The sequence below is a fragment of the Alexandromys fortis genome, unplaced genomic scaffold (genome assembly GCF_014885135.2).
Source record: "Alexandromys fortis isolate MF-2015 unplaced genomic scaffold, M_Fortis_MF-2015_v1.1 scaffold_0, whole genome shotgun sequence".
In the NCBI taxonomy this organism is placed as follows: domain Eukaryota; kingdom Metazoa; phylum Chordata; class Mammalia; order Rodentia; family Cricetidae; genus Alexandromys; species Alexandromys fortis.
The window spans coordinates 40,131,135-40,153,904 of NW_026067949.1; the positions used below are offsets into that span (position 1 = coordinate 40,131,135).

At 34.6% G+C, this 22,770-nt stretch overlaps 1 protein-coding gene across 1 annotated transcript; it reads right to left on the minus strand.

The window, feature by feature from the left end:
* Positions 1–9,664: 9,664 nt before the first annotated feature.
* LOC126506202 (sulfotransferase 1E1) lies at positions 9,665–21,034 on the minus strand. Its single transcript, XM_050149574.1, has 8 exons — positions 20,949–21,034; positions 18,473–18,634; positions 17,117–17,242; positions 16,323–16,420; positions 14,191–14,317; positions 12,428–12,522; positions 11,144–11,324; positions 9,665–9,878 (listed from the first exon to the last, which is right to left on the minus strand). The coding sequence occupies exons 2-8, from the start codon at positions 18,618–18,620 to the stop codon at positions 9,766–9,768; spliced, it is 888 nt and encodes a 295-aa protein (XP_050005531.1). The 5' UTR covers positions 18,621–18,634; positions 20,949–21,034; the 3' UTR covers positions 9,665–9,765.
* Between the last annotated feature and the right edge of the window lie 1,736 nt (positions 21,035–22,770).

The following is a 22,770-nucleotide window of genomic DNA, read 5'->3' on the forward strand; positions in this document are numbered from 1 at the left end:
TCAAACACAGCCTAAATTTTCATATAATGTCTTTGAATTTATAGGTAAACTGGTAAGTTGTTTTAATCATATACATCAGGCTACAAATAAAGATGTATGTGGGGTGTGGGACAACATTTAGCAGAGTAAATAAAGATTATGAGTAAGACGCAAATGGGCATGCCAAAATGCATGGGGAAAAGCTTATGAGGTCACATCCCTACACAAAGAAGTGCAGGTAAGTGAGTAAATCTGGGAGTGAGAGGCAGCCCTCCCTGGGGAAGAAGACACTAATTGCTTTTGTCTAATGTCAGAGGATGCACTGTGACAACACACATGCAGGTGACACTATATGGACTCAACCAGCTATATTTAAGAATATACATATATATGCAACTAACTACATGCTTGCAATAGTAAATAATTTTCTCTTGATGAAAAGAGAGGGCATGAATTTGAAGGGTAGCAGATGAGGGTTTAAGGGAGGTTGTGGAGATAGGGGAAAAGGAAAAAAAATCTTGTAATTAAAATAAAATACCACAACAACAAAAGGACAAAAGAGAAATAAGCTTGAAGTTACACAAATTTTTGAGGATACACAATTCTTGAGGATATCGTCCACTAAAAACCTTTGAAACACTAGATTTGTTGACCCCATGTTACTTTATATTTTCAACAAGATTTTAAATAAAGTCACTTCTGTTTGTATCTTACCTGTTACAGGTTGGGAGAGAACTGGAAATATACCATTAATTACCAGAATCCACCCGCCTCAATGCTTAGAATGAGTTGAGGAATTCTTTTACTTCTTCTAAAAATATAACTTTAGAGTGTCAGCAAGACTGAGACTTTGTATTAAGCTGTTAAAAAGATTCCTAATAGTCAATATTAATTACTTTCCAATATAATTCAATGCCAGATAGATGTCTTTGATCAAAGACAGTAGATGAAAAAATATCTCTCTATATCTGAACTTTACATTAGCAGAATCAACCACCTGTGCATTGTAAATGTTTACAGTTTCCTTCCATTATATCATAAACAATATGGAATGCAATTATTTGCATAACATTTATATATTAGGCACAATGTAAGATAGACAAGGTTCACACTTTTGACAGGATACAAGTAAGATACATGCAACTATTGGGCAATTATGTAAAGAACCTAAAAACCTGAAGATTATGAATGTTGGAATCTGGGAACCAATCCATTTTGAATATTAAAAGACTTTCACTCAGATTGTGTTTGAATTACAATTTTATTTATCTTCTCGGGCCTTCAAATTCTCACAAATCCCTCCCTAACTGACATCAACTGAATACATTTCTCTAAGGTAAGTGGTGCAAAGTGGTTGAATAATTTATTTCAAGTTAAACATTTTCCAGTATAAAATTTCATAAAAGGTTCAAAGTTATGCAAATCAGTTCAAACCAATAATACAGAAAACATAAATTTATGTGTTGGCACCTGGATTGTGTTTACCAAGCAACACTCTCTTCTCTCCTTACCAACAAATAAGGCTATGTCTGGAATAGTAGTTACACAGGCAAACACAACATATCTACAGTGTTGGAAGCTGTGCAGCCTCATCTTGGATTAACATATGAATGGGTCTATATGAGGCAAGACCCATGGAAGAAGGTCTCTCACTTGGCAACGAACAGTAGACTTCAGGGCACCACAGGACTTTGATGAATCCATGAAGCTTGCAGACTCTTTTCTTACATTATATTGTTGATTTATTGGCAGTTTTTAGTTTTACTTTGTCAGTCACACAGGCAACAGCCATAATTTTTCCTGGAACTTCTGTTCTTTCTCAAATGGTTTCCCCTTAGAATCAGAAGAGGGTTAATGCTTCTCAAATTTCTTCCTTGGAATTAATGACTACAACTCCTATTCCTGGGAGCTTTTCTGACTCAATAAATATAGTTAGGTACATATGAGAAAACAACACGGGACATTGACCATGCCTCACAGTTCAGGAAAGGAGAGTAAGACATGAATATACTGAATAGGAAAAAAGTCTCAGGAATACACATAGTGCCTACTGTTGAGAGTAAATTCCATGGGCCCAAAGCATGTAGATCTAGTATGATCTTTATGATCTAGGTCCTAATGATAGGATCTAATATGATCTGATGGGAAATATGGGATATAATGTAAAATGTAAAATATGGGATGGATTGATCCATCTTTACCACACGTAGGAATTCATAGTTAGATGGGAGAAGAGTGCCTTATCAAAGTCTGTCCTTTACAGAGATTGAGACACGGATTCTCTTGTAGAAAAGGGAACTGTAGAAAAGCATATATTGCACGCATGAAAGAATTGCATGGGTTTGAATAGTGTTGACTTTAAAGCATTGTGCCCATGTCTGCTAGCTTTAAACTTTGTAGATTCAAGTAGCTGCCAGCTGCCATAAGTGCTATAAGAGCAGGATATGTTAGGCTCGATATTTAGTTAAGTCTGCAAAAATGTTGAACCTTTTGACTAGAATAAGCTTATGTAGGGATTTGGAAAATGTATTTGGGGAAGTATAAATGGAAACAATGTGGGCTTTTATAATGATTTTGATGTATTTCTTTTTAAAAAGATAATTTTTAATATTTATTTATTTATTATGTTTACAATGTTCTCCCTGCATGTAGGCCTGCAAACCACATGAGGGCACCAGATCTCACTGCAGATGGTGGTGAGCCACCATGTGGTTGCTGGGAATTGAACTCAAGACCACTGGAAGAGCAGCCAGTGCTTTTTACCTCTGAGCCATCTCTCTAGTACATGATGTATTTCTTAAAACATGATGTATCTTGAAAGTCAAACATAGGAGCCAATAATAAAGCTGTTCATGTAATGCTGGTAAGAAAATTTCTGTTAAAGTATAAATAAAGATGGCTGGAGCTATTTGGAACCACTTGATTGCAATCCACCTGGTGGTCAGAAATTTTCCTTGGGCCAACACCCTTTCCCCATCTCAGGACCTGAACCTGAGCTTAGGCTGGATCCCCAGCACTATAGTGTTTTGAAAAACCATAGCCTGGTTGCTTTCCTATTGATAAATATTTCATTGTAGGTGACATTTGCTCAATTACTAAGGATTTTTATTTGTCTGTGCCCACATATTCTTAGTTCTACCAGACTAGGTCACAGAATGTGGTTATTTTCTTTTGTTATTTCCCAGTTACTCACATCTTGCTCTATGCCCAAGAAATATAGTCATTTGTCAATTAAAATAGGGGACAGTTGTGAAAAAGTCATTAGTTGATTTTGTCCAGGTGAAAAAAAAAATAATAGAGTACACTTATCCAAACTAAGACAGCTACAATGTCCTTAGGGTGAAAAAAAAAAAAAGTACAGTTGCTTTGGAAACCAGATTGGAAGTTTCCCAAAGAACTGGAAAGAGAACTGTCCTATGACCTAGCTCTACTCCAAAGGGCATTTATTCAGTGCATACTTCAGAGGCATTCACACATCCACGTTTGTTGCTAGGAAATTGAACCAATCTAGGTTTCCATCAACAGATGAATGACTGAGAAAAAAATGTGGCACATTTCCACAACGATATATTAGTCATCAGTACAGAAAAATGAAATTTGCAGAAAGCAGATGCAAATGGAAAAAAATTATGCCTAGTCATCTCACTTAGGCCCAGAAAGACAAAACTATATGCTCTCTTTCATAAATGGATCCTAGCTTCAAATATTTTGTTTTCAGTGCTTAATTTGGGGCACATCAGGAAACTAGGAAACTAGAATTAAATAAATAGAAAGGAGCCTTGCTGTTAAGATTGTGCTATTGTTAGAGGCAATAGGGTGGAAGTTAGAACCCAAAATTCTGTGTTCAGCTGTTCTACCAACAAATAGATTGTTCTGTTTTTTTTTCTCATCACAATCTTTTTGTTTGTTTGTTTGTTTTTGCTTTTCAATACCGGGTTTTACTGTAGCTTTGGGCCTGTCCTCGAACTAGCTCTGTAGACCAGACCAGAGGACTGACCTCGAACTCAGAGGGATCCACCTACCTCTGTTTAAGGAGTGCTGGAATTAAAGGCATGCATCACCACCACCTGGTCTTAATATACAGTCTTCAGCTGTTTTTTGTTTTGTTTCATGATCCAACAGATCATCACAGACCCCCCCTCACGAAAGTAATTTTGCTCCTTAAATAAACATGGGCTCCCAGAAATGTTCTGGCTGCGTTTGTCCTTTCTCAGAAAAGGGATTGGCATACTTATGCTAATGAGATAAACCTAATATTTTAAATTTGTGAAATTTGTATATTTAGAATGTAAAACAATTAAAACTAAACTGCTTACAATGAAAGAATCAAAGTCAATCACTAGGACTGAATATCCGAAATTTCTTGATACAGATAAAATAGAGAATCCTGTGCCCCTTCTTAGGTACTAACTATGACTCTCATCAGTAAGGACATTCACCCAAGGAAACTCTTAGAAAATCTCATTTTGCCATCTTGGAGATGGATTCCATGTTTTCAAAGTGCTTTCCAATTATTTGTTTACACCCATAGAATGAGGCTGCTCTCAATTGCTGTCAAAAGTCAGTGGAGAGATTCATAGCTGATTAAGCCGGGCAGTGGTGGCGCACCCTTTAATACCAGCACTCGGGAGGCAGAGGCAGGAGAATCTCTGTGAGTGCAAAGCCAGCCTGGCCTAATTCCAGGACAGGTACCAAAGCAAAGCTACACAGAGAAACTCTATCTCAAAAAAACAAAACAAAACAAAAAACAGAACAAACAACAACAACAACAAAAAAGCATAGTTGTTTAAAGTGCTAAGAATAATAGAGTGAATTCTCAGATCTGAATGGGCAATCTCTCCCTCACAAGACTCAGGAAGCATTCCAGAAGAGAGGAGGGAACAGTGCAATAGCCAGAGGATTGGGAGGAATGCTGCTAAATGTCTTCTGGCCCTGACGTGGCTGCCTAACAAACTCCTGAGCTAACAGCACCTGGGGCTATCTGCACAAGGTCATTTAAGCCAACCAAAATTCCAGGATAAAAGGAGAAGATAATCCTCATGCCTTCCTCCTTACCAGGACCTATTAGAAATTATAGTTGCTGAGCGAGGAGGAATAATCCAATTATGAAGATGTGGATACTTGGTAGCATAACCGTGATCCAATGAATGGCCCCACAGCCATGCACTTGTGGACTTAGTGGTTTTTAAAAAGTAAATAAAGATAAAAGACATGAGGCTGTAAGAAGGATTTGATGAGGGAGCAAAGGAGGGACTGCAAGTGAAAAATGGAATAGATACGTTCTTATTCCACCATCTATTACATATATGAAATTCTCAATAATAAAAAATAAACACTGAAAACATTAACAAAATACCAGGTATAGTGTGGTCAGTCCCTTTCATAAAGGACTTTCTATTTTTAATGATCATATAGAACTAACACATGCACAATCAGAACTTTTTTAACTGACATATACTGTATTCTTTAATTTACATAAGAATCTAATGTGTTAAGTACAACTGTCAGATTTTGGCTACAGAGGAAAATAACAATGAGAAACTTAATTAATTCTACTTGAGAATTTTCTCTTAATAAGCGGCAGAATTTGGTTCAACTGTATGTCCTACGGTGTTAGCTATTTTAAAGTTGTACTATAAGCCTTTAAACAATAAATAATAATACAAGGTGCAATAAGAGAAACTCCAAGCTACGTCAAGGTGCTGGCAAAGGAATAATAAAGGTGAAGTGGTAAGAATTTTCATTAATTATCTGAGAAGAATATGCTAGTTCAAAGAGGTTAGCCCTGTTGTTTTTACTCCCTGTATTCCTTAATAATGAGCTTCATGCATTTGCTATTAAATATAATATTGAAAAGAATATGAGATAATTTAGAAAATATAATCTTACTAGTGATTTCTTTAAATAATATTTGTGTTCTTCTGATAGCCATATAGTCTACTCGATTATATAAAAGGTAAGATTGTACCTAGAGTTATTTCTGAGTGAATATTTAAATATTGTAAGATACTGTTTAGATAATGTTCTTTGAACCTTGTGAAATATCTGTGTTTGACCAGTGTCTGACAATCACAGATCACCCAACCAGATGCTCAGATGCCAAAAGTATAATTTATAGTCTTTGGATCTTAGGAAATTTTATGTATAAATTTAAGATTCCATATTTGTAATAACTGCTCCTTAAAAAATCACAGTCAACATATTCTTGTAAGAAATGTTGCCAAATTTGGCTTACCTTTAAATACTGAGAGCTTTAAATGAATTGTCTCAGATGAAGAATCGGAGCCAAAATCTTGTTAAAAGGATGATGCCCCTGGATAGTACACAACTTAATAGGAGTAAGAAATTGAGTCATGTAATCTCAGAAAATATTGGAAGATGTTGGTTTCCCTAAGGCCACTCCTCTGTTTACCTTCCTCAATTGTCCCTTGAATATAACTTCCCTAGGGATGTAATTATGAGACCTGACATCTTATATGTTTTGTTCATTGGTAACAGTCATTAATGATGAATTATTAACTAGGACTTTTCATCCTACTGATGAGTTAAGCAGTAGTGAAGCTGATTATATTTTGAACTTTATGCATTAAAGTAAATATCAAATTCATAACAATCAATACATTATTTTCCTAGAAATGTATGAGTTGATAGGTAACAAATGCTTAGCATGCAACAAGTATTCATCATCACACAATGGAAAACTTAAAATAATGATATAATATATTTAAGTCTCCTTTTCTTTTTAGTTATATCAGGGAAACACAGTTTTAGTTTTGCTAGGTAAATAAAAGCTTATAGTCACCACATTGAAGTTTAATAATTAAATAAATTATAAGCAAATATAATTGATGTTTCTATGCTACATACTCATAAAAGTTGATGCACTAATAATTGATTCATAATTACTTACTTTAGAACTACTCAGATTGAAAAATCTAGAAATGCTAGACTGCCCAGCCTCCTCTCCTTGACATTTATGTCAAATCTAATCATTCTGAATTTAATTATTTGCCCAGAATTCAATAAAATGAAATACATGCACTGCAAATAATAAAATTTGCCTTTCTTTCTAAGAGAAATAGAGAATTGCCCTATGTAAACACTTGTGTTTGCAACAGTCTGAAATATGTAGATTTTGATGGGGCACAAGACCTTGCCATCTTGTTAAAGTCCTTTGAAAACAACTTCTCAACAACATTTGCATTTAATTGCAAAGGTTCTTTTATAATTAACTGTGTCAATTTTTAGAGAAAAAGACTAAGTTGTTCTTGGTTTAAAAAAAAAGATAAATTTTCTAACAACCCAGGAGAATGAGAAAAGAAAGAAATTTCAGTGGTTTAAAAAAAAGTGCTTGTTACTCTTGCATTTAGTCAAACACTAAACATTCCCATGGCTACTTTACAGGGCTCTTCATCAACCAGAAGGTTTTTGTTCTGTGCAAACTTGTTACCATAGTGTTTTGTTATTGAACTGAAGCCAAGGAGAAAGAAAGCTATCAAAAGAGCATTCTAAATGGAGAATCCGTGCATTGACAGCAGTGGGAGGGGCACTTAAAATCAAATGCAAATATCCTTTAGGAATTAACAAATCACCAGAAATTTAAGAGCAATTACCGCAGTGTGTTGAAATAGTAGGAGCAGCGGGGCTGCGTCCCCAGCACTCCAGCCTCCTGCTAGCTTATGCCTGAAATAACAACACACAAACTGTATTCATTTAAACACTACTTGGCCCATTTCTATCTAGCCTATTCTCGGCTAACTCTCGCACCTGGACTAGCCCATTTCTAGTAATGTGTGTAAGCACCCCAAGGTGTGCTTACCGGGAAGAGTCTAGCCTCCGTCCATCCTGGGTCGGAGCTGCCTGGGAGAGCGGAGCCTGGCATCTCTGCTCCAGAGAGCAGAGCTGCCAAGTCTCTCCGGGAGCAGAGCAGAGTCTGACCTCACTTCCTCTTCCTCCCAGAATTCTATTCTGTTTACTCCACCCACCTATGTTCTAACCAATAAAATGGGCCAAGCCAGTTTCTTTATTAGTCAATGACCTTCCTCCATCAGCAGTGACTTTTTACTATCTAATAAAATAAACTATATGTAAACATATTAAAAAGCCAAAATATTCTAGAACACAAATTAGCTATCAGTGCCAAATATGCTTGATTAGTATTGGCATAGTTCTTCACTGTCGAGATCCTGGAGAATCATATAGAAACAAGCTTATTTTGATTATCCTTGCCTTCCTCTTGTTTTTTGCCAAAAAAGGTGGGACAGTGCTTCAAAATTTCTGCATCACAGAAAAGTCCGCCAGATATTTTAAGTTTAGAGAGAAAAAAAATGGATGCCACAACATTACAGAGGTTCCTTGGGTAACACTCTATTCAGCCAGTTGTTTATTTCATTTCTTAGTTTTGGTAGTTGTTTCCTCTGCACTTCCTGTTTACTCAGGTAATAGTATTATCCTTCTCAGATCTCTGATAGAATTAAAGACTAGGTATAGATTTCATTGTTACTAAATTCAGAAAAGAAACTCACAAAAGAGGCATAAAGCATATAAGGTTGAGAGACTTAACAAGATAGTTTTGGGTTGGTAATACTAGTTAGGACAGAAAGCAAATTCAGTGCAAGATTTTGAACCCACCAATGCAGTATAGAAAGTGGAGTATTTTCTCTGATTTTGTCAAATGAAAATAGACTGAACATTGTTAATGTAACTCTTACATATATATTTGTTTTTAGTTATTATACTTATGATATATAGTTCTACTACGTTAGTTAAAAATCTTTCCTTTTTTATTTAGACAAAAAGGGAGAAATGCTTGTGATATTTTGATTGTATTCTGACAAAAAAATGCTTGATTGGAGTCAAAGGGCAGAGCTAGCCACTGGCTAATCAAAATTAGCAATAGAGGTTTGGAGGACTGGAAAGAGATAGGGACAGGAAGTAGTATGGCAGGGCTGAGAGAGGATCTTGATCCATTTGGAGAAAGGAACAGAAGACATAGGAGGTGACTGGTGGCTGCTCACCCCTTTCTCTGATCCTTCAGCTTCCTACCCCAATATCTGACTCCTGACTTTTTTATTTCTTACTGATAAAGAATAATTGGTCAAGCGGCAACCATCAAGTTCCAGTGTACACGTGTAGATTGTACATGATTCTACACAACAATGATGGCAATTTATGATTCAATACTCAATTAGAATTGGCTTAAGGCTCAAAACATAAGAAAATACTTTTTTCACTTTAACTAATTTTCTATCATTTATGCATCTTTAGATATTACCTTCAAGTGACATTATAATTCATAGAATTGTTTTAATATCTTCATATAATTTTGTATATATTTATCTTCCAAACACAATCACAAAGTTACCTACTTGCCAACTTCAAACCACTTTCATATTTTTGATCTGTGTGTCACTGAGAAAATACTTGTATTGTAATATGAATGTTTAAATATAGAGACATCAAATTATTTCTGTTAAAAATCTTTGAACACTGTAAGAGGAGATTCTATATCTTTTTTATTGATTTTTATTGAGCTCTACATTTTTCTCTGCTCCCCTCTTTGCCTCCCCTTTCCCCTAAATCCTTATCTTCTATATAGGAAAAAATGTGCTTTTTCTGTCAAACTATGATATGAATTTAAACTATATGAAAGTTTAAAATAGAGAGAGAAAGAAATTAAACCATCAGCCTTCAAAAGATTTTTACTTCTATGGAAAGACAAACCAGCATAAACTGGAGGATAAATTGAAGAATGTTCCAGTTTCAGATATAAGATTAAGAAACAACTCAGAGCATATCTCTAAACTTCAGGGTGCATTCCTTCATCTGTTGCTCATAGTGCTCATCAAACCTCTCCTTCAGTGCTACTGTAAAGTGGTTCTTCCAGTCTCCTACAATTCCTGTAAGGAAGCAGAAGGAAATCGGGAGTGTCAATTCTTTGAGCCAGAATCATGAGATTTGTCTATCCTATATATCTTTCATAAATTATGTGAAATTTTCTCCTAATGTCAGTTTTTTCAATAAAATTATTATGTTTTATTTCACAATGACAAATTTGCCTTTATTGTTTTGAAACATTTTCTTTGAAATTCCTATTAACTCATTTATTCTTAATTGAACTACTTCAAATGAGCTATCTTCTTTGATGTTTTCTCTTGTATCAAGCCTTCTATAATGTGATGTGGGATTCCTCTCTGTATACTGTGAATACCATTGGTTAATAAAGAAAATGTCTTGGTCCTGCACAGGGAATAGAGGTGGGCAGGGAAAATTAAACTAAATGCTGGGATAAAGAAGGACGGAGTGGAGAGAAGCCATGTAGCCCCACCAGAGATGGATACCAGAACATTAGCCAGTAAGCCACAGTCACGTGGTGATACACAGATTAATAGAAATGGGTTACATTAATATATGAGTTAGCCAATAGAAAGCTAGAGCTAATGGGCCAAGCAGTGATTTAATTAATAGAGTTTCTGTGTGATTATTTTGTGCTGATAAATCTTTCAAATCCACACTTATACCTTTATGTCCAATTATTTACATGACGTTGCTACATAGATACTATATAAAAATCCCTAATTTCAGGCATATAAGTTGACTATATTGTGTCAGGTAATGACCTTATTACATAAAATTTCCTTTTGTTGTGTTTTGATATTAGTAAATGGAATTACGTTTGAATTCCTACCTTAGTCATTTAGTTTTCAAAACTTTCTGTCATTTGTACAAGAAAATATGACTGACTTTCCTGAACTTGTTTTTATCTCAAAATAATAGTAAATTCTATTTAGAAATCATAAACTAGATAATATGTATATGGCATATGATATACACTAATATACACAGACCTAGTTAATGATATATACTAGGTATACTAGATGATATTTTTGCTGATGCTGAGACTAAGTTGTGGGCCATTATGTTCAATATAATATACTTCTGAAAGGGAATAAGCAAGTACCAGAAATTATTAGTAAATATGACCATATATATAATAACAGTGTTTAATGCCTCTGAACAATCCATAATAGAATAAGAATATTCAAGATGAAAGAGTTTAAAAAAAAATACATGTTGATTATGCAGGGTGAATAATCTTGACTAGATTTTTGCCTAAGTCATGGCAATTTAGGCCTTCCAAAGGAAAGTCACATGACTTTCTCACCCTTTCTCATGAAAGGTGATACTTTGGTGCTCATCATGTCCTCCGGCATTGTTGTATAATTGGTGGATGGATTGTTCTTCATCTCCTGGAATGAAGTATGCTGAATGATTTTGTCCATGAGCTCCTCTGAAGGATTTTTCCCCAAAAATTTTATCAATTTTATCACTTCTCTTCTGATATCCTATGAGAAACAAAGTTATTTGAAAATCATATTGACAAAATTGGTGAATAGGTCTTAATTTCTTAAGAATGAAAGAGAATATTATTTTGTATCTGGTCACTTTGGAATTAAATTAATAATGAGGAAAACAAACTATTCTAAACAATTCTTCTGCATCTAGAAATAGATGCAAGAGACATTTCAAAAATTGTTAGGCCTAAATGAAATGATTTATAAATGTTAATTGTAGTTCATTCTAATATTTTCAATTTTATTTATTCTTTAATAGATAATGCAAGAGTGTGGGTTTTGTGTATCCAAGTTTGCATGTGTATGAGCATACATGCGCTTGCACTTGAGTGTGTGAAGGCCAGAAATGTGTGATCATATAGCTTCTTCTATCACTCTTCACTTTATTTTACTGACAGCATATGCCACTCAACCTAGAGATCACTGATTCTGTTAGTTCACCCTGCAAGTGTGACTCTGGAATCCTCTTTTTCCATAGCTCTAGGAATAGGGTCAGACTTCCATGCTGACCTGGTTTTACGTAAGTACCAGGGATCTGAACTCTAGTCCTCAAACTTGTAGAGCAATGACTTTATCTGCTGACATATATCTCTGGTTATTTTTTAAATTATGTTTATTCTTCTTGAGGCGAGTCTTGATATTCGGCTCAAACATGTCCTGAACTCATGGCTGCCGGTCTCAGTTCTATAATTGCTGTAATCACAGTTGTAAGCAAATATGACTAGTTATTATAATCTCATACACAGTATATGCACAATGAATTTCATATATGAAGGTATAAATCCTCAGACTACAGTGTCCAGTAAAATATCAAGTTTGGTGATTATCCATTCATGTATGCTGTTATTTTGTTTCTTAATTTTATGAATTCAAGGTTCTTTTTGAAAATATTATCATTAGAAAATTTTGACACCTGGATTTAAAATTTATTTGTTCACTAAACTTAATCAAACTAGAGTATCATGTTTTTCCTTTTATACTTCTGCAAGTGGTTGCTATTACATTTCCAATAATAATATTGCATCCATAGGCTTGTCAGATGTTAAGAGCATCTTAAAACCTACTAGAATGTTCATTTGCCTTTTATGTCTTACCTCTATCATGTCTTCATAGAACATAAATAGTATAGATGGATTCTTACTCTTTTCCCACCAAGATTTCACATGATCATACCAGGAACCATACAAAACTGAAATAAGAAGAAACAAATGCAGGTACTACACTACCATTTCGCAGCTTGATAGACATATTCAAATTGTTAATAAGAGATAAAATGCTCAAGAAATGAGAGCTAATAGTTAAGTTAAACTTATTAAGAAAAGTTCTGCTCAGTAAGGATACAAAAATTATTGTATAATTTCATATATAGAAACATGTTTTCAATTTTAGTATGATGATATATATTATGATGCTGAGAAAAAATAAGAAACCAACTTAATTTAGAGCAATCAGAATATGTGTTAAACTAGTGTGTGTGTGTGTGTGTACTTGTATATGTGGTTCTATGGGTCTGTGTATATACACCTCTCTTTCTGTGAGACACACATTCACAGAGAGAGGGGGAGATGGATGGAAAGAGATAGAAAGAGAGAGAGAGAGAGAGAGAGAGAGAGAGAGAGAGAGAGAGAGAGATAATATAGTAATTATTACAAGAGCGGTAATTTCAATTGTTAAAGTGTGAGTCACCACTAGACTTGGAATTGACTCATTGACCCATTTTCTGTGCTTTGCTGCCAAAATCAAAGTTTCTTATAAGAAGGTACACAATGATGTTAATAGTAATCTAATTTACCTCCCTTTAAGGTGTATCAATTATTTTTTCTGTATTTTATAGAGTCTTGACAATCTTGAGGTATATATTTTACTGACAGTGTTTTAGAGTATATTTTTCTGCAAACCACATGTTCCAATGAGCAATATTATCTCATATGATTATAAACATTTTTTCAATTATTCATATACAATTTTTATGGCTTGTTTAATGACATGTAAACCCTTCTTTGCCCCTTCATCTTTACATATAAATACTCAGTTGTTTTAGTCAGAGCTGTAATGGAATGGCAAAGTTCCCATAACATCTACTCCAGTAACTCTTCATCGTTCAGGAAAATCAACTGAAAATGTTCTGACTACATACCTGGTGAAATAAGAGTTTTATAGGTATTCAGAATATTTATTTGTAAATACTGGCATTGATTCTCACCTAATGCCTTGGCATTTTACTTGGGAAGGAATGAGCAGACTTTTTTACCCTTACCCCTTTTTGTTCAACCATATTACAAGTTTTAAAACATTTGGAAGAAATAAAACTATATGTTAGAGACAGAACATGCTAACTGTCAGACTTATAAAGGGTTAACTATCACCTCAACCCTAAGAATTGTGTCAGTGCCTTTACTTCTTGGCATTATAACGAAATTCCTAGAGTCTCTGAGTTTCCTTCCTCCTCCCAGACAGAGAAACCTCCTACCACTCTAAGCATCAGTTCCTCTAGAATTTGTGTGATATTATATTTCTTAGAAACCAGATATTCTACCTCTGTTTACATATATCTGTATATTGTATTTAAATTTATATTATATTCCTGTCTATATATTTATATCATCTTATATTTCTATTCTATTTTATTTATATAAGTTCTGTTTCTGTTTACTTATATTAATCTGTTGCACATATGTATATATTCATTTATACTATATTACATTTTATCTCTGTTTATATTATATTACAGTTCTGCTTTTATATACTTATATTACCTCTGTTTATTTTAGCTCAATTATTTTTCCTCCTTATAGAACAGCATTTGTTTTGTCCTACTTTATTAGGAAGTAATCCAAAGGAGACGAGGTGCTCTTACCTTGTCCTTGCATAAATTTCTCCACAAATTCCAAAAAGGATTCAGGATTTGGATAACTCGTTATCATTAGGAAAAAGTAATAATAAGAAACCGCCACATCCTTGGCATTCCGGCAAATATAGATCATCTAGGGGATGAAATAAGGTGTGAAATCACTGCCTGGATTATCAACCAAGTTGTCCTCAAGTTCTAGAGATCCCTGTCTGCAACTAACATAATATCAATTCTTTGTTTAAAAAAATTAAAACAAAAACACTCTATGGAAAAAAAACATACCATAATATTTTAAGTTAAGGCACCGTTTTCTGTGTCCTGGCTAGCCTTTAGTCCTATTCTGTTAAGAAATGTATTCAATAGTCTGAGGTCACAGCATCATCTCTGACATTTTTCAAGGTTTCCTCTTGCTTTTTATTTGTATGACAGTTTCCGTAAAAAATGAAAATTTGAGTCAACTAGCTTGTTTTCCTAATTTTAATGAATAAAATAATGAAACTTAAATTGATTCAATATATAGTAGTAATGAAAGTAAATCAATCCAAATAAACAAGTTGACAGATCTCTCCGTCGAAAGTACAGTTTTCTGCTCTTTAAACTGTATTACAATTTGGATCCTAAGACAAATAAAAAGACAATATGCCCTGTAGCTTCATTACTTGCGATTAGAAAAAGTAACCATGTTTACAAATTTGTATTTTAATCCGTATCTCAAAGTTCTGTATTTTCTTCATCTGGGCCCTCCTCGAGATCCTCCTCTCCACTGTTTGGTAATAAAAGTGACCACTGCTGCTCCTGAGGGATGTGATGAGAGGGAAATGCCCTCTCTGCCTTCACTCACTGGCTCTCCATTCTTGTTATGCACAGTTATAACATCAGGGGGTTAGCAAATCAGGTGTGTTAGGGGCTGTTTCTAGCATTAAAACTATAAAACTTCATCTGGCAGAGGCCTCATCACTGTCCTCAGATACTTTGGCCACTAAAGAAATGGGACAAAGCAGGCAGTTTCCACCAGGTCTACAATCTATACACCTCCCTCCAACACACACCACAACTTCAAATTCATTGTCCTTAGACACTTCCCTCAGCCACCATCTTGTTCTTTTAAAAATCAAAAAAAAAATCACTTCCTTTACTCCATCACTTAATCTTTCTGATCCATCACTCCAAACACACTTTTCCAAAATATTCTCCACTATTTCTCCTCTGACGGATCAACAAATAAACCTGAAAATATTTAAAAAACAAATCCATTCAATTATCTTTATTTCTTTGATGACCTCATATAAGAAAAGGGTATAAGAAAGTATGGAATAAAATCTGACTGTAAATTCAAAGGAGCGGTAAAATCCTACCACTCTTCTTGCAAGGAGAAAAGTGCCTTGATCAATACTCTTATAGAAAATTGTGATGAGACATCTCAGGATTAGGTTAGGAAAAGTCATCATAGTAGCAAACTTTTGAGGGCTAATGGCTTTAAAGAAAAGAGTTAGTGACTAGAGACATAAATGTGTGTGCATCCCCTGACTCACATGTTACCTTGAAACTTTGTCAACAAGAAGATAATCACCAAGTTCAGCCTCTTGACCCTGGATCAGAACTGCCAACCAAATAAATCTCTTTCCTTTATAATTTAGCCAGCGTGTAGCATATTATTAGGAAGTGAGATGAAGATAAGGGTCTCTTTCATTCACTGGTAAATGATTATTGCAGGACACTTGTCTAGATATCCTATTCTGACTCATTTGAATGTCTCACAATGTCACACACTGTTTTGTGAAGAGGAGATATCCAGTCCACAAGGATATAAAAGTAGCTCCCTGACATTCATCCAGGGCTTACAGTGAGTTAGGCACTAGCCTTGCAATTTCAAGGATAATTTCATTTATCTCTATTAGGAAGATGACGCTATGACCCTTCTTCTACACAGGAACAAACCAAGGTTTAGAATCTAACTACTTTACAGAATCATCTTAAGGAAATAAAAGTAGGTGTAATTGGACGTCGGTTATGCTAAAAATAATTCATATTTGTTGAAAAATCTGTATGTGAAATGAAAATTATAACACAATATGTTTAACATGCCTCTTAGGTGATATCAGAGCAAATAAAGTGTAAGAAAATCTAATTCTGGTTACCTTGCAATTCTTCTCCCAAAATGATACTGGAAGAAGCTGGGGTGGCAGGTGGGTTTTTATTATTCTAGGAGATTTCTTCTCCTTTAATTGTTTTACTCCTGAGGTGAGAAAACAGGCAATTTAAAAAATGTTCATGTAAATTTAAACAGTGTTTTTAAAGGAGGTTACTTAAGATTCTAGATAATACAATTTCACTGTGAAGAAAACTATTAACTAAATAAATTGCAGAGCAAGATTAAATAGTTTCATCAATTGAAGTAAATAATCGTTCACTAGTTGGTCAATGGTGGCACACGCCTTTAATCCCAGCACTTGAGGGGCAGAGGTAAATGGATCTCTGTGACTTTGAGGTCAGTCTGGTCTGCAAGAGTTAGTTCCAAAACAGGATCCAAAGCTACAAAAAAAAAAATTGTCTCAAAAAACTTCCTCTCCCCCCCCAAATAATAATATATTTTCACATGTTGGTAAGCAAATGTTCACGAATACAGTTTTGACTTTCCTTGAAATTTACTGAATAGTTTCCTAGTATTTAAAATATTTTCCAAGTCAGGGAACTAAGAAATAAATGCTGGCATATTATAAGACTCTTCTGAACACATATAATAGTGAGAATTTCACTATTTCAGGCACAGGCCATTCTATATGATTACCACCTATAGAAGTGACAGAATATTAATTGTATATGATGCTAAAAGGTCTCTTGTTTTTATTGCAATATTATTAAATCTATGTCATATATCTATCATATAGCTTAAAATTTATGCATACATCTAAAAAATTAATTTAAAAATTACCATTTATTAACTCTTCATTTCTGCATTCCAGGTAAGGTACTCTATTAAAAATTGCATCTTCCTTGCATTTTTCTACATCACCTTCCTTATAGATCATGTACACAATTTCACTAACCCACGTGGTACCTGTAAAAATTAAACACACTTGAATCTCCAATGACCCTGTAAGGCTGATAACAGTATTATTTTAATAAAGTTTGATATCCAATCAAACAATACACTCTTTTTTAAAAGATTTATTTATTATGTATACAGTATTCTGCCTGCAAGTACACCTGCATGACAGAAGAGGGCACCAGATCTCATTACAGATGGTTGTGAACCAGCATGTAGGTACTGGGAATTGAACTTAGGACCTCTGGGAGAGCACAGGCAGTCTGTGCTCTTAACCTCTGAGCCATCTCTCCAGCCCTCAGTTTTTAATTCTTTAAATAATTTATTTAACTTTAATTTGTGTGCATTGGTGTGAAGGTATCATTTTCCCTGGAACTGGAGTTATAGACAGTTGTGAGCTGCCATGTGGGTGCTGGGATTTGAACCTGGGTCTTCTGGAAGAATAGCCAGTGCTCTTAACTGCTGAGCTTTCTCTCCATCCCCCAAACAATATATGCTTGAATATTTAAATTTACACTACCCAAAATAACTTCAACTAATAGGGATCTATACTGTCATGATAAATAAATAACTGGTCAGTGTGTACTGGTCATCTCAAACTCATAACTCTCATTTCTCTTAAATATTGGAATTATAAAATCATATGGTCATAAGCAGATAAGTGATTCATTTTTTAAGCATCAAATGTTAATACAAAGACAGAGAACACATGATTTGTGTTTTTTTGAATTTTAAAGTTTATAATTTTAAGACTCTGGAACTATGTATAGTAGTAAAGTTAATCTCATAAAAAAAGAATTGTAATTTGTGAATATACAGTGAAATTAAAATTTGTGAGTATATGCAATGAAAATCAGTGATTGCCTGAACGAGTTTTTGTTCACATTTGAAAGGGCTTGTAGTCTAAATACATAGCAATAATAAAATCTCAGTAGTTTTAAATATTCATTATGCAACATATATCTCAAATTGACTCATCTGTATTGAATAAGATAATTACATGATCAACAAGTTCCACTTATCAGTGACCTAACTGAAATTGTGTTTTTGAAGATTGAGATTGTGAAATAAAGTTGATAATGTGAAATTTATTAATATTTTGACACCAAAATTACTACAACTGTCCTTAATATGAAATGATTTTGAGTCAGGTAAACACTTTAATACTGATGATTTAATAATGATGTAGTTTTATAATTTCTATGTGTCAAAGCAACATTCTGTCATAGCAAGGACACTTACCAGATTTAGGATAAGTAGCAATGACGAGATCATCTGGTCTCGCCAGGAATGTTTCAACATCATCCCAATATTTGGTGAAACGTTTATCTATTAGAATTCCACGGAACTCAGCAAAGACTTCACAATCCTCAGGTTTAAAAGTCCCCATCTCAAAGTGGTATTCTTGGGATAAAAGAGATTTTTAAGTTTTTAAATGCTTTCACATTTAGAATATATATATACCAGTTAAATGCCTTCACCTTACCTGTTACCTGGGTGAAAACATGCTTAATATTAGTGGAGGGAGGAGAAATTATAATCAGGATATGATGTATGATAAAAGAATCTATCTTGAATAAAAATGCAAAAATTATACATATATATTCAGTGTTTAAGTATTTTCTACACCTACTAAAAGCATAAATCATTTAACTTTATAATAAACAGACAAAACTAGTCAAGATGGTGGAGCGTATAATTGAAACACTATGCTAGTGTGGGAGATACATCTATAGCTAGATAAACACATGATATATATAAGATTCTATAATGAATGGAAAATAATCTTCAATTTTGTAAACATTGATGAAGCAAATGAAAAGTCTAAGAAATCTTAAAATGTAACCATATATCAGCAGAGAGTTCAATTTTGTCTGTATTAAATAATAAAGATGGGCTGCCACTTTATAAAGGTACTATCTGGAATCTAACACAAATCTGTCTTTGTTCCTGAATATATGTCATTGGATGAAAGCATTTCAAATGTTTTATAAACATATTTAAAGGGAAATAAAGTTAAGATATTATAAAATTTATGTCTGAAAAAGGGAATGCCGAGGTTATAGAAAAACCCTTTGAAGTCATGGATCTTGATTTTACTTTTCCCACTTACTCTCAAAAATAATGGACCTTCTTAAGGAGTGATTTACTCCAAATTGACAAGCCTCAGCAGAATGGTCCTAATTCACCCCCTGATCAAATTTTAAACTATGGGCTGGAAGGTAACTCAATGGGTCAAGGTAAATGGCATGGTAACACAACTGTTCAATCAGGGAAGACATTTGCCATTAACAGTTTCTGAAGCAGGATTGCAAAAACTCAGGGTTAAATTGGGGTTCAACCTGATGATCTGGAAAGCAAAACAGGCAGCCACTGGCTTTTACCTTAACTTCAGCCTGAAATGGCGATTTTTCCTCCAGGACTCTCAGAATGAGACTGAGTGTCTGAGAGCTCAATCCCCCCTTTTTATATAACTCGCTAGGGTGGGGATTAAAGGCAGCACTGCTGGGATTAAATGCGTGTGTCATTGTGGCTACTGGGATTAAAGGTGTGTGTTACCATAACCTGGTCTATGAGGCTGAGCAGTGGAACTGTAACCTGGTCTACTAGGCTGAGCAGTGGGACTGTTTACTCTCAGATCTTCAGGCAGTTTTTAATTTATTAAAATACAATTAAAATGCCACTATAAATTTCCAAGAACATACTTCAAAAATGCAAAGATCCTAGAGAAATTTATAGTTAATACTTTGTTTCCTCAGTTTAATAACCAATGGTATTCTTCCTGGCATTTATTCTCTGAATATCTCTAAGACAACCCACCCAAGATAATAGTCATTTCAATATAGCTCTAAACGGCACAGTAGAAGTGAGACATAAGTGCCACCTTGCCATTTGTTTGTTGTTATTCAGGTAATGGCTTATATGTGCTATGAACCCACAAAATACTATTAGTCATGGTTATCCTTACCAGAGGGAAAAAAATCTCAGTCCCTGCAATTTCAACTCTTTGAAAAATCAGAGGCACATAGACATAACAATTTGAAAATATCATTCCTATTACCAGAACAGAAATCAGCCATCTGCTTGTTTTCAGAATTGTCTCCAGGCTTACTGAAGAAAGAAATGTCCACTTCTAAAAAGAACTATAATAGTCAACACTTACCTTATTAATTTGTGTATTCAGGTGAATTGTATTTTGTGGGTTGAGCCACATGTCTAAGAATTGGTTTGCATTCAAACTGAAGGTAGTTAACCCACCAGTAAGCAGTAGCCCGACCCCAAGCTGTCACCTCCTAATTAACATGGTCTCATAGTTAAAGGGCTGACATCAAAAGTCCTCTTTCCTACCCTCAGTTTTTCATAAATTGCCTTGAACCATAGCACATAGATTCACTCACTGACTGTGTTTTCCCCTAAAATGTGTATTTCAGTCAGAAACTGTCAACACCATTTCATGATCCTTTATAGCAATTGCATTCTGTACTTTCCAGGTATCTATAATACCCAAATTTATTTTAAAGATCTTTAAGCATCAAAGAATGTCTAAAAATATTTTGTGACAAGCAATTTTAAAAGACTTTAAACGAATTATATTATCAATTAGGCATAGTATCAATATAGACTTAATTTTCCCTCGATTTTTAACAACTGAGTAAATACCACAAACTTTGCATTTCCTATGTTTAAAATCTGTTAAATCAACAATAAAAAGTACAACCTGTCCAGATGGTTCCGTGAAAGAAATGAAATGATCTAGTTTTGTATCTTCGAGTGGCAGCACAAGTTTTATGCTTTAAAAAATGAGTACTGTGTGTGCACTTGGAACGTTTCTCGTCAGCTTTTATTCTGACAGTCACGGAATAAGTGGTGGGGCTGGGCGATGACGCAATGGATTGAGAGGAATACCTGCAGTGGTACTGAGTCATCTGATAAAGTTCTTTCACACAGATGGCCTCTACTTCTGCACCCCCCCCCCCCGCTGGCTCATATGCAAATCTTAAATTACCCATTCATCTTATCTTTCATAAAGTTTTCTATTCATAAAGGAATGAGAAGTAGTGAACAAGGAGAGGAGAGGAGGCCTAAAGGAAAACAGGAGATAGTATAGTGAGAAAATCTTTTACTCACTGGTGAATGATAAATGAGGATAAGTAGTTATTGCAAACAACAAGTTTAACAGAATAATTTAAAAAAAACTAACCATGAAGAATCTCAAATAGGGTGACTGTGTATCAAGAGAACAGCAAAAGAAAGCTTTGATAGATAAAGCTTTGATAGATAAAGCTTTCTTTTGCTGTTCTCTTGATACACAGTCACCCTATTTGAGATTCTTCATGGTTAGTAAGTGGGGGGAGGGGCGATGTGTGCGAGGAGGGGGGGAATGGGAAATGGGGAGGAGGAGGAATTTTTTTTTGCAACAACTAAAAAAAATAAAATAAACAAAAAAAAAGAAAGAAAGCTTTGTAGAACTTAACTGTGTCCTAACAAGAAAATGGAGATATACATTCTGCTACATTCTGTAAGAGTCTGGAAGCAGAAGAGTGGTCCTCCACAGAAAGAACACACCAACTGGTAATCCAGTACCAAATGGACAGTCCTGAAAACATGAATGAAAGCAACATTATAGAGATTAAAAGATTATGTTGGGAGTATGTATGTTTGTAGATATACATCTGTGCATGCGATAGCAATTAGTGAATAGAGAGGCCATGAATTCTCAAGGGCTAGATTCACATGAGAGTGTTTGGAGGGAGGAAATGGAAGGGAGGAATGTTGTAATTGCATTAAAATCTCAAAAAGCAAGTGTTGCCAATAATTCTAAAACAGCCTTGAATACAGAGAAGACACTGCTGGAAAAGAATAAATTTAATAAACAACACTCCCATTGGGGTAACTCAGTGGGAAGCCCTGCTCCATTCTCTTTCAAGTCCAAGTTTGTATAACACTCAGTTTCCCGACAAAAGCCATTGCTATTGCCATAATAACCAGGAAAAATTTGTCCCGAGGGTTTGTGGAGTCAAATAGTGCTTCAGCCTTGTCTGTGTCTGATTTAGCTCCAGGATAAAGATTGTCAGCTGTTCCTGCCACTTCAGCTCCATCAGTATCACAAGTATTTCATGTTTGGTAGATCTTCTGTTCCCAATGCCAAATTAAGCTGCCCTCCTCTGAGAGATCTTCAAAGCTTTGGTATCTCTCAAATGACCTCGAGTCTTATATCAATTCAACTATGTCATAATCAAGCTTTATGATTAATTCACTCCTAACTCAAAAGCAAGGTCATACTCTGCAATGAGATACTGTCCTGTGTTCAACATAAAACTCAATGGGTAAGTAATTCTTCAATGAGAGTTTCTGATTTCTTTTTTCAAAGTTGATAGAAGCAATTCTAATCAGTCTATAAGTAAATGATATCTACAGAGCAAATACAAAAGCTTCAGGAAAACTTGACCCACCTGCAGTGAACTCAGCAAACCAATAATAAAAGTAGCCTGTAACTTGGTTCTTACCAATGAAGATATACCAAGAGCCAAAATGTTTCA

Coding starts and splice junctions, on each gene's coding strand:
- LOC126506202 (XM_050149574.1), bottom strand. CDS start 18,620: ATGGGGACTTTTAAACCTGAGGATTGTGAAGTCTTTGCTGAGTTCCGT. Junction 12,523..14,190: donor GAAATTTATGCAAGGACAAG/GTAAGAGCACCT, acceptor TTCTTATTTCAG/TTTTGTATGGTTCCTGGTAT. Junction 9,879..11,143: donor ATCACCTTTCATGAGAAAGG/GTGAGAAAGTCA, acceptor GCTTCCTTACAG/GAATTGTAGGAGACTGGAAG.